Below are 13046 nucleotides of genomic sequence, written 5' to 3' on the forward strand. Positions count from 1 at the left end.
ATAAACTGCCTGCATATATAGAATAAAAATGCTTCTTGAATAAGATAAAACAAATATCCCTTTCCTGCATAACAATTAAATTAAAATACACTGTGCAATTAATACAATGTCGACAGTAACAGGCAGACTTTTCCACTGAGGTTGACAGTTGTGCAAATGACAAAACATTTGTGCAAATCTCAAATAAAACATTCAAGTCAATTTGTCACAAAATAAGCTATATCAAAATCATTAAAAAAAAAAATGTAAACATTTTTTTTTTTTTTTTTTTTTTAAATCGATATAAACAATATTGTCTCGTACCATATCGCGTTTGAAGATATATCGATATATATTAAAATCTCGATATATCGCCCAGCCCTAAACCACGTCTAAGGTTGTAGGTATGGCCTCCTACATTTGCACCCATCTCTGCTCCTTTTATCGCTCTCCTTTTATCTGCGTTACACATACAGTCTACACTTTAATCGCATCTTGATTATTTCACTCCAAATCCACTGCGGTTGTGTATAACAGCAAAAATGATTGAAAAATGTTGTCATTGTCCAAATGCTTGTGGATCTAACGGGATGTTTTGTGATGCTCCAAAGCTACTGAATCCATAAATGATAGTTTGGGGGAAGATTGATTGCTCCCGGCCTCCCAGTACAACCCCTGAATAATCCATCATGTATTCAGGTTGTTTTTAAAGATTCTGGCTGTTAAACAAGGATTGTAGTGAGATTTCAGTGAGGCCTCAGTGGTAGGATTTAGGAGGCTGCCCCCCCGAACTCCGTGAGTAGCTGTAGGCCAGCTGTGGGAGTAAATGCATCAGCCACAAGTGCCATCAGGATTTGGCTGTTGCAACTGCTGGAAAAGCTTCGCTGTCTTATTTTATCCCCGGTGAGTCATGACTTATGTAATTTTTTTGTTTCTCTTTTTTCAAAACGTACGTATGACTTCTTCACGCTCCTGGTTTGTTTGCCGGCCGGGCTGAGGTAAGAGGCCGCTCTAGCGGCCCGATAATGCCACCGGGGAGTAGACCGTTGACCGGTGTGTTACCTTTCCTTTGTCCGTGTCCCCCCCCGAGAACCTCCGTTCTACCATTTTACATTTCAGCCTGCAGACAGCGGGTCAGTCTGCAGACAGCGGGTCAGTCTGCAGACAGCGGGTCAGCCTGCAGACAGCGGGTCAGCCTGCAGACAGCGGGTCAGCCTGCAGACAGCGGGTCAGTCTGCAGACAGCGGGTCAGCCTGCAGACAGCGGGTCAGTCTGCAGACAGCGGGTTAGCCTGCAGACAGCGGGTCGGCCTGCAGACAGCGGGTCGGCCTGCAGACAGCGGGTCGGCCTGCAGACAGCGGGTCAGCCTGCAGACAGCGGGTCAGTCTGCAGACAGCGGGTTAGCCTGCAGACAGCGGGTCAGTCTGCAGACAGCGGGTCAGTCTGCAGACAGCGGGTCGGTCTGCAGACAGCAGGTCGGTCTGCAGACAGCGGGTCGGCCTGCAGACAGCGGGTCAGCCTGCGCCGCTTTACAGGGACATTAGTCCAACAAGCTTTCACAGGAGGTCTGATACACTGAGTTCAGAGAGACTGAGAGGGAGGTAAAATATGCACATCCACACACGAGTACATATTGGAGTGGACACACCAGACGAGACGGGCAGAGACCTGATGGAATGAGCAAAGGGGGGAAAAAAAAGGAATGAGCAAGGATTTAAAAGGACATAGATTTTACCCTTTTTTTTTTTTTCGACAAACATCCATCATCTAAACCTGCTTCGTTCCTATTCAGGGTCACGGGCGTTTATCGCAGCCGCCAACGAGGGGGAAGAGGTGGGGGTGCACCCTGGACAGGTTGCCAGTCTATCGCAGATGGCCTTTTTTTTTCCAAAGCTTACACAATTTCCTGGCGTCTTTGTGAAATATTGGAGGGAATGATTTGATCCAAATTCCAGAGAGATGCAGCAGAACAGCAGCCTTTTTTTTTTTTTTCAACCCCATCTTTATTTTTTAAGGGTTGGGGTCACTCATCCGCCTCTTCTTCTGGGTGTTATTCTTTTAAAAATGTGTTGCAGCTCGGCCTCATTTCTGGGGAACAGCAATGTCTGCTTCAAATGATCCTGGTTCATGATGTAACGCATTTTCAGGCTCAGGTGGTCCCACGCTAAGTGACAGGCTTGTGCTATCGTCAGTTTTTGATTCGGTCGCGCCCCCCCACGGACACAAGAGTATGCCCTCGGGCAAAGGCAAATGCATATGTTTTTCAGATGCACGCCCCCTTAAAGATGTACACGTGGAGGGAGCATGTCAAAGGATGCAGCCAACTTTTTCTCCTCCCTTCTCGTCCCTGTGGACAGTTCTAATAATACATGCACCTCTTACATACAGAAATAACCGCCTGTGGAGAAAACTCCACCACATTTCCACATGGCAGTGACAGCCAGCTTCAGGAGGCAGGCAGCCATGACCGTGGCCCAGATTTACTTGACAGCGCTGTAACGCGGGCCGCCTGCCCTGACCAACTTCCTCCACATATGCCAGGGATTCATCTCTGGGGTTTTCACGTAAAGAGCAAAAACAGAGTGTAACATTATCACCATATGACAGCACAATTCACCAGCTGAGAGGAGCCACAAAGGGCTGGCAGAGCACCAGGAGCGGTTCTGTAGGTTAATCCTGCCCCCTTGTGTGTTTTACCGGTTAATGCACCAAAGGCTTGATTTGGTTTGATCTGTTTCTGTTGTTTGATTACAATTGTTCTCATCAAAAGGGAGTGATGTACGACGGAGTATTAGGGCCAAACAAAAAAACAAAAAAAGGAAATTACGAGAATAAAGTCATAATATAATGAGAATAAAGTCATAATATTACGAGAATAAAGTCGTAAAATTACGAGAATAAAGTCATAATATTACGAGAATAAAGTCGTAATATATTATAAATATATAAATATAACTTCACAAGATGCTCAATATTCTTCATTTTAACACAGGGAGAAGAAGCTCTTCCTGTTAGAGTTCTCATAAATTATATTCTCATAATATTACGACTTTATTCTCGCAACATTACGACTTTATTCTCGTAATGTTACGACTTTATTCTCGTAATTTTACGACTTTATTCTCGTAATATTACGACTTTATTCTCGTAATATTACGACTTTATTCTCGTAATATTACGACTTTATTCTCGTAATATTACGACTTTATTCTATTACGACTTTATTCTCGCAACATTACGACTTTATTCTCGTAATTTTACGACTTTATTCTCATTATATTATGACTTTATTCTCGTAATTTCCAATTTTTTTTGTCTTAGTTTGGCCCTAATACTCCGTCGTAGTGATGTTATCTCAAGCAATGAGTTCTTCTGTTCTGCTGCATTAAGATCTGAATACGCGACATTAACACAGTTGATTGTGTTTCCTCAGGGCCAAGCAGACCTGCTGAAACATGCAAAGAGCGAGGCGCTGGACACTCTGCGTCAGATCCACTGTGCAGCTCAGTCGTGCGGCCTCAGTAAAAACGGAGCAGCTTCCCCCCAGCTGCAGCACCATCCTCTGCACCAGCCCCTACAGACCCAGCAGCAGGCCCAGGCCAAGCCCCAACCGCAGCCTCCACCGCTGTACCAGTCCAAGACCCAGCTCCAAACTCAGATCACACCTCAGGCTTATCTCCACCTACATCCACAGCAATACTCCCAGCCGACACCTCTCCCCGCTGCCCAAACTGATCCCAAGCCGCCGGCCTATAATCAACCTCCCCCGATGCCCCGGGCGCAGCTTCAGTTCCACAGCCAGCAGCAGCGGGCGCCGGGACCTCTCGACACCATCCCCGAGAGAGAAAAGGAGATGGTCAGTGACAGTGCTGCGGGGAACTGCTGACCCGTAGCCTGCGCCCACAGAGAGCCCCACCCAAAGAGAGACGGAGAGACGGAGATGCAGAAGGATGCAAGAGGAAAGCAGGAGGCCGGTGAGGAAAGGGAGATAGCAGACGCTCCTGGGAGGAAGACTCGCCGCGTTCGAAGCGAGACACGAGTCTGACAGGAGATTTTAAGTTTGTAAGCAGGATGGAAAACAGGTATAATGCTTGTTTTTTCTCTGGATTTAGGGGAAAATCAACAACTTTCATTTCAACTAGAAAGCTAACATCTCCTCATCTTCTTTCCTGCCAGAAGTAAAAGGGTGACAGCTGGTGACAAAGTTCTGGTATTTCCGTGTAGGAAACGCATGCCTGAGACAGATCAAGGACTTTGATTTCCCCTGTCTCTCTTTGGACGTCGCTATTCACACGCCCCTCCACATACTGTAACAGCTCTGTGGGTGCAGGTTTTACCTCCCATTGGCTTTTCGTGCCACAAATTTGCCCCTTGTGGCATGTCTTTCAGCTTTTGTTTCTTCAAATTCACATCCCCGTGCCATCTTAGACACAAAGTGTAGTGCAAACCCTCACTTCTTTCAGTGAAAAGGATGCCATTTTAATTTTACATGCACAAAACAGAGCAGTTCCGCTACGCTGCACACCGTAGGAATCCAAAATTACAACTTCAGCACAAACCAGGGAGATCCAGAGCTAATATAGGAAAAAAAAAGAAGAAGAAAACAACCTATCTGCAGCTGTCGATGTGATCAGTCATACTGGTGTGTTCTGTCCGGCTGTTAACCTCCATCTGGCCCTGCATATCTCTCGCGACATTCATTAGGGCTGAAGTTCTTCATCTTTCCTGGACGCTCCCCTCGCCTGTGATGCTGCGTGAGTTTGGTGCCCTGGGTGGAGCTCGTCCACGTTTTCGAGTGTTGGAGGTCAGCAACCAGGCACAACTTGAATGTTTGACCCTGGAAGGTCAAAAAAATGAACATGAAACTGTTTGTCAGTGAAAATGTAAAATAAAGTGACTATAGATGTAAACTGTATGTAAAATGTATGAAGGGAACGCATATTGCTATAACAATTCTCTGATATTAATGATTGATATTCTAATTGTTGTTAGTTTTACTCAGATTTCTTTTTTTAACATTGCTTCCACATCGATAGTGATTTGACACCAGTTGTTCTGTGGAGCAGGTTAGGACACCAGTTGCCAGTGGGACTGGAACGAAGGTGTTAGTTGCACAACACAGAGGTCTGACGATAACCTGACGTGTTTCACTTGTTGTGGATTCTGCAGGAGCTCCTACCCATTAAAACTGGCTTCATTGTTTATCCCGTCTCTTCTTGTTTATTGTTGATCAATACAACTTTTGATTTGATGTGAAGCTGAAAAGGTAGCAACCCGGCAGGGTTCACACAATGGTCCTCCTTTTAAAACCTGCATCGTTGATTCTATAAAATAAGCAGGCAGCCTGCACATTCAGTCCAAAGCGATCAACAATGCTTTCCAAAAGCTTTATAGATTTTTCCTCTAAGTGCTGTAATCAAAGGTTATTTCTGTTGATCTACAATGATTTTTTAAAATCCTTTATTATCATGAAGAATAAAATCCTCTTAATGCAGTACCTCCGTTTTTCCACAAGATGGCATCAAATTAACGTCTCCGAATACAAATGCAACAGTCGAGACCTCTGCTTACAAGTTATTATCCTCATTTTTGTTTTAGAACAAATGCCAATCCTATATAAATCAAAGTTCTTCTAGAAAAGTTTCGGTCTGATCCACAGGGGTTTTCTTTCTTTTTTCATTGACGGAATATCTTCTTGTAATAATTATCTGGGCCTTTTCATCCTAAATATATTCAGAATATCAGATGATGCTCTTTGTGGATGCAGGAAATGTGAAAACACTTCTTGGTGTGTCGAAATGACCCCTTTGGTATGAAAGAACAAAGCCTGAAGGGCCTCATTAGCATGACCTTTTGTACATGATCATCATTAGAAATAAGACAGGGCATTCAAGTATTTATATGTATTTCTATCACGGTTTTGAATTCACCAGAAAAATTAGCTAATTGACCTGAGCCATTCATCACTCATTGTATTGGAATGTCTTAATAAACCTGTGGTATGCCTCCACAAAGAAATACCGTTCAGCAGTCTATGGAGATGCCTTGGAGATGATCTGCAACAGGAGTCTCATTAATGGCTGTGCGTTTGACAGCAAATGAGCAAGAAGCAGAAAGAAGAGTATACTTTTTTCTTTTTTTTTTTATCATGCCGTGTTTGTGTCTGGTCTGGATGACGTGGAGAGGACTGACAATGTGGACAACATAAAACAGTATAAAAGACACTTGTTCTTCCGTTGTGGAGGTAAGAGGATCACGGTCTTTCACACAAGCCAGAAGATGATGCGGAACGTCACCAACTTCCACAAAGCTGCTCAGATGGACACCGCTAACAGGGTGAGACAGCTTGGGCTTCATTTTCAACTGAATGTATCGGTGTCTTTCATTTTCCTCATATATTCTCCAACTTTGGTAATATCTGTTCTCTAGTTCATCTCAAGGATCTAAAATTACAAGGTCATATAGCGATCCTGCATCAGTTAACAGCGGCTGGCCTGCATCTGTGCAGAATTCTTGGCATCTTTTGCCAGAAAGCTTCAGGACAAACGGCTTTCTTTCTTTAGGCGGATCAGTAGGGATCACAATTACGGGCATTTTCAAACATTAACAAAGTCTGAGGGACGATAGCAGTCACGGCTGTTATAGTACGTTATGGGCTACATCGTCATCTGAAATATCTATTTTGAAGCATTTGATGTGCATTTTTACCACAGTTGACATTTAATGTCTCTTTAAGTTAAACTTTTTTAAAGAATAGAGACCGTGTGTATCCTACATAAGTTGGCTGATTCTATCTGACTGAAAACAGAGCTAGAGAGTTAGATAGATAGATAGATAGATAGATAGATAGATAGATAGATAGATAGATAGATAGATAGATAGATAGATAGATACACATACGGATACTCAAAGGGTGGAAAAGGATTGCTCAGGTGTTGTACGTGATATTGGAGGGATGGGTTTTGAGTTTACTTTTGAAAGACGTCAGTGGTGGGGGGGCAGCAATGGCAAAGATTCTGTCCCCTGTGGTCCAGTGTTTGGTCCTGGTGGTGGGGGGGAGTGTGTTTGGTGGAGGTGAATGGGGCGATGGAGGAGGTCTGTCAGGTATGAAGGGGCATAGATAGATATGGATGCTTCATTGAACCCGAAGGAAAAATCGGGAAGACTTCCAACAATAGAGAAACAAAAATTTCAAATAGAAATGTAAAATGCAAATGCAGAATCAGGATTATAAAACAATAAAGTGACGTGATGTAAAGAAGCAGGTTGACACAAGGAAGTGGAGTAAAGTGAAACAGGCACTGAAAGCGACACGTGTTAAAGTGACAAAGTCATGCGGACAACATAAAACGGTCCTTTAGTGTCCATAGTACTGACTGTGGTGATGTAGTAGCCCCCCCCTCCCTCCAGCCCTCCCCGATGTGCAGTGAAACAGTCTGCAGGGCAGGAAGGATTTTCCCCGCCTGCCAGTGGAGCAGCTCAGGGACAGGTGCCTGCTGCTGAACGAGGCCTTCTGTGATGTGACGGTGGCATGCAGAGGGCCGCTGACCTCATCAGTGATGGCCAGCAGCTTTTCCAACGTCCTTCTCTCTGCCACCGCCACCACTGACTCCAGCTGCAGCTGCATCCCGAGCCTACACGTCTGGTCAGTTTGAGCTCCTCTCCCTGGTGCTCCCTCCCCAGCACAACACACCGTAGCAAGGAGCAAGTACTTTTCATGGAGCCAACCACAAACGTGGAGTTTTGAACAGCATATGCTCTTATGCAGTGGTTCTCAAATGGGGGTACGCGTGCCCCTGGGGGTACGTGAATGCACTCCAGGGGGTACGTGAGATTTTAAAATATACATATATTTAAAAAGTAGCATCCATGCAAAAATCCTTTAAAAATAAATATTTCATAAACAATTGAGGAAAATATTCAGGAGTAGGTTATTCAACTTATTATCCTAAAACCGCAGAGTATCCCCCACACCAGGATGGTTCCACCTAACCTGTCAATCACCTGGCTTTACCTGTCAATCACTTGGACCAACGATGGAGTCGTGGTTGAAGCGTAGCAGCAAATATCTTTAATAAATCAGTTACTGATGACAGTGCTCTGTTTTAGGTCTTATTTTTACAACCAAAAGTGCTTTGCGCTGGTTAGGGGGTACTTGGCTGAAAAAATATTTCACTGGGGGTACATCACTGAAAAAAGGTTGAGGACCACTGCACTAGTGTTTAAATACAGACTCAGTCGTATTTATGTATTTAATATCGAGAGATTGGGATTTCTTCTTTTTTGTTAGTTGTATATTATCCTCTACGGTTTATGTCTTTCCCTGACAGAAAGCCCTGGTGGTCGTCTTGATGCTGCTGCTGTCTCAACTGGACTGCGATGCTCAAAGCGTGTCTGAATGCTGCAGACAGCCATCTCGCTCCTGTCGCCTCTACGTGCTACTTTGTCGCTCTGGCAGCAAGAGCTTAGGGGAAACCCTCACAGGAGACGCATCGGCCGGGATCCTGACTCTGGGTAAACGGGACAAGGACGAGCATCGCCTGCAGAGCCGGCTCCACCAGCTCCTTCACGGCTCAAGGAACCAGGCGGCAGGGATCCTGACGATGGGGAAGAGGACCGAGGAGCGGCCCGGAGACCAGTACATGGACTGGCTGGCTCGGTCGAGAGCTACCATGGTGACACCGTTAGCTGGTTGATGTGCTTTTTGTCAAAATGTGTGGATATTTTATGATTTTCACCTTTACGCCTGCTGAAACTTGGACCAGCTTTCTAAAGCTGTTCATAAGGCTTTGTGATGAAATAAAAATATTCATCTCGCAGTATATTTGCTTGTGTATGAGTACATTTTATTAAAATAATAATAAGATAATAATAATAGGATTTCTTAGTTTTTCCTAAAGCCACTTGATGTAGAAATACCACTTCTGAGGAAGGTACGGTGGGCGTGTTTCAACCAGCTTCACTGATCCGTTCTGCAACATGGTGCCGAGCAATACGAGGAAAAAGACCCTCACCAGAAAACCTGCGGGTGACATCCCCTGTCGGTCTGGTCCGGTGTTTATACAGCCTACGGGGCAGATGCGTGACTGATGCTGTGATACGCTGCACCCATGTGGTCAGACGTGCTATGGCTACATAGAGCGGCTTTAACAAAAATCATGCGATGGATCCCAAACAGGGTGTAGCAGGGATACGGAGGTGGAATTGGGTCAGCAGTTAACAGTGTTGTGATACCCAGAGAACAGTCAACAGCTTCCTCCTAGTGGTTTTTAAGCAGGATGTTCAGCAGAGCCGCAACCCTCTGAGTTATAAACATCTACATTTAAGAGCATGTTGAATTACTTGTTAGTTCCCCAAATCTCAAGCTTTAAGCCGAACAACCCACCTGGGGATGACCAGGACGTCGTGTCCGTTTGATTCCTGGAAAATTCAAATCGCAGGCATTACACAAAAAAAAGGGTTGGTTTTCAAGTGTGCGCATGTTACAATGACTTTATCCTATGCAGATGTGTGGGTGAACTAAGGTCTATTGCAGTGGGGTGCAATTCACCCTAGACGGGTCCTCAATCGATCACACTGCCACAATAAGACAAGAAGAGAGCTTATACTCATTCATTCAGACAATTTAGAACACACTTGCCACAGGAATCCACACAGAAAACATTGCACCAATATTTAAACTTGGAGCCCTTTTAGTCTGTAGTAACATTACTAAACACCTCTGTGTAGTTCCTTTTTGCTTTTACAGTTTTTTCTGAAAGCTTAGGCGCTAATTATGTTCTTGTAGCACAATTTCTAAAACTATTAACACACATAGCAAAACCACTCACTGAGTTAGCCAAACTAAAAGCACAAATACTGCTTTGCACTCAGTTTGTAATTTTGTAACACACACTTTTCAAAACTGTAGGCACAATTCACTGCTTACACTCAATTGCCAAATTTCCAAAACACTCCTAGCAAAATTATACACATGTATGGCTATTACTTTACACTATTTTGCCAACTGTCTGGCACACTTTCACATGTGAAAACAATTTTAGAGAATTAGTTCACTTTGCAATCAGCCTAAGCACTATAAATAAGCCACAGGTAAGCTGTCTGTGTGGAGTACAATGGAAGGAGCAAGAAGAGTAAGAATCAGAGGAGGCTGAGGAAGAGGACATGGAGGTGAAGGAGTTGGAGGAAGAGGACGTGGAGGTGAAGAAGCAAGAGGTTTAGAGGAAGTTAGAGGAAGAGGACAAGGAGCAGCAAGAGGAGGACGAGGAGGGGGAAGAAGAAGGGCCAGAGCAGACCCGATATGTCATCATATGGGACAATGTTAGTTTCCATAGGGCTGCTTTGGTCCGCAACTGGTTTACTGATCGCCCACTCTTCATGGCACTCAACCTCCCCCCATACTCTCCATTCTTAGTGTAAATCCGATTGAAGAGTTCTTTTCTGCCCGGCGCTGGAAAGTCCACGACCGCCTTCCCCATCAACACGCAGCCCTTTTACAAGCAATGGAGGAGGCATGTGGAGATATTGAGCAGGCATCATGTCAGGCCTGGATACGGCATGCAAGGAGGTATTTTCCCCGGTGCCTTGGACTGGAGGACATCGCATGCCATGTGGATGAGATTTTGTAGCCGGACCCAGAGAGACGGCATGATGTAGGCTGATTGTCTTTTTTTTGTGAATGTATTATTTTGTGTTCTGTGCTGTGTCTTTGCTTTGACGAGTGTGAATAAACACCAATACTTGAAGTTTGGATCCCTGTGTGTTTACAGAACTATGACAAAAGTATGACCTCAAACTGACCTAGCCTACCTTGTGCACAGAAAAAGAAAAAAGCCAGATGTGTTTTGTATTCATACCATTAGTGTGTAGTTGGCACATTATGTGCTTAGTAAATGATGGCATGTGTTTACTGTCTGATATGAAAACACCATTTTTACTAAGGTGTGTAGAGTTAATCAAACTGTGTTTGATTTTGCAAGAGAACTATAAAGTTTTGATAATTTGGTGAAAGGTTTTCTCATTTGTGTGTAGAGTTTAGCAAAAATAGCCAATGTTGCAAAAAATGTACTTAAGGATTTAGAAAAAACTGTAAAGGTAGGGTAAGCGATTTCTGCAAGATGCCACATGTGTTGATTTTTTAACAAAACATCAACAAAACATGGGGAGCTAGCTCCTCCCTGAGAAAACCCACCGCATGAAGCATGAACCATGAAGCATGAACCCCTGGTTTCAGGCTGTCCCCACTCCCCCTGTCCGTGTTTACAGAGCCAGGGTTGTGCTTCGTGCTCATGAAATGTGCAGTTAATGGAGGGTGAAATAGATATTCACTGGATGTGACACAAAGAGTGCTGGCTCAGAAATAACTTAGCATAGAATCACTTACCCTACCTTTACAGTTTTTCGCAATTGTTTAAACACATTTCCTGATAGACTGCCTCACTTTATCAAAACTCTAAACACAAATTACAAAACTTACACACAAAATCCTACATTTCTCTTGCAAAAGCACACTCTACCCTCAAAACAGTGTTAACTCTTCACTAAATGGTATTTCCTTCTCAAATGCCAAACACATACATCATTGGAGTAGGCATTTCTAAGCACCCACTGAACACTGATGTGCAGAATGGAAGACACTATAGTATGAATGGAAAACACTATATGAATGCTCAGTAGAATCATGCATTTGTATGTTCAGTGTTACACCTTCAGCTGTTGGATGTAATATATCACCATATAGTATTCTTATGTATAGGCTACTCAAATAGAAAACAACACACAATTCTTTACTGTAACAACAAATAATATTTTACAGTATTTTGACTCAAAATGTGAAGTCCACTGGACATCACAGCAAGCTGCTCACCTCTCTCAATATTGCCACCATCCATTGTTCTCCAAACAAACCAGGAGCTCACCTGTGACCCTTTTATGGCAAATTGCTGATTGCATATCTCACAACAGCCTTTGGAGTTTAGAAATGTGATTGACTGTGTGTTCTGTGTGAACAGCAAGAGAGGGAATTCAGGAAGAGTGTGCAGGATATTGGGAATTGTGTGTAGTGTTGATTGTGTGAGAAATGTGTGGTATGGAATGGGAATTTGAGTCTAGAGCAGTAAATGTGCTTGGAGTTCAGCAGGATTGGTTCAGCCACCTGAAACATGAGTTTCAGGTTGTGCACATTGTGTCTGATGTTCCAATAAATGTGTTTAAACAATTGTGAAAAACTGTAAACAACAAAATGTCAAGGCAATGTCTCTGTTTTGTTTTTAATGATTCAGCTTCAAAATGTTTGAGACAGATTTGATATTTCACAGTTTAAAACAACACACACAAAATGATACATTTAAGAAATAGTCCTGCTCGACCCATCAGGGTACAGTCACTCAAACTCAGTGTGTGTGTGTGTGTGTGAGAGAGTTTCTGAGGTATGCACTTGCAGCCACTTGTGGTGTGCGAGGGTGCTTGCTTGTGTATTGGTTGCAAATAAATAATGAAAAAGATGGCAATTCAAACTGCATTTCACTCCTCGAGCACCAGAGCAACATCGGTCTTTGACACAGACGTACGCCAAAGTCACTGAACCAGAGAGAGAACTGTCAAAAGCAGCGCTTTATTCAGTTTGACGTTTGGCCTCCACGCGTCCATGGAAGGGCAGATGAAAGGATGAATCCTCTGCAGACCCAACGCGGTCGGCTTTGTGTGCGTTGCCGAGTATCCACAGCAACCAGCACAGGCGGAAGCCCCCGTCTCAGCGTCTCACAGTGTTACAGAAACCATCTCTGCACCAGAAAAGTTATTGATGATGAGGAATCAGGCACTCTGAACAACAGGAGAGGGTCTCATGGGGAGGGGTTCCATAAAAAAAGAGAGGAGAGTGGCAAAGCTGGAGGAGGAAGGGAAAGAAAGTGATTTTAAATAAGTTCCCTGGGGACTGAGAAGCAGGAGGACACAGCCTTTGTGTGTGTGAGAGAGAGAAGGCGAGAGATACCTAATGAGTTTGCAGTGTGTGGAAAAGGAGGGTGGTTCAGGCTATTGTATGAGATAGGCGAAGAGAGAGAGGGAGA

The 13046-nt window shown here is 44.0% G+C and overlaps 2 protein-coding genes across 3 annotated transcripts in view; both read left to right on the top strand.

Annotated features, from left to right (window-relative positions):
- Nucleotides 1-5205, top strand: part of plcl5 (phospholipase C like 5) — an 84579-nt gene extending 79374 nt beyond the window's left edge. Inside the window, exons 6-7 of one of the 2 annotated variants that reach the window (XR_009770759.1) lie at nucleotides 3413-4061; nucleotides 4156-5205. Coding sequence is in view for 1 of the 2 variants with exons in the window: in XM_061712767.1 (XP_061568751.1) it covers nucleotides 3413-3865 (453 nt within the window). In the remaining variant the exon portion in view is untranslated. Of the gene's footprint in view, nucleotides 1-3412 lie in introns of both variants that reach the window. The other variant, XM_061712767.1, reaches the window with a different exon arrangement.
- A 1030-nt stretch (nucleotides 5206-6235) lies between these two features.
- Nucleotides 6236-8675, top strand: hcrt (hypocretin (orexin) neuropeptide precursor). Its single transcript, XM_061711190.1, has 2 exons — nucleotides 6236-6315; nucleotides 8310-8675. The coding sequence occupies exons 1-2, from the start codon at nucleotides 6259-6261 to the stop codon at nucleotides 8673-8675; spliced, it is 423 nt and encodes a 140-aa protein (XP_061567174.1). The 5' UTR covers nucleotides 6236-6258.
- Nucleotides 8676-13046: the final 4371 nt, after the last annotated feature.

The sequence above is a fragment of the Cololabis saira genome, chromosome 21 (genome assembly GCF_033807715.1).
Source record: "Cololabis saira isolate AMF1-May2022 chromosome 21, fColSai1.1, whole genome shotgun sequence".
Lineage (NCBI taxonomy): Eukaryota > Metazoa > Chordata > Actinopteri > Beloniformes > Belonidae > Cololabis > Cololabis saira.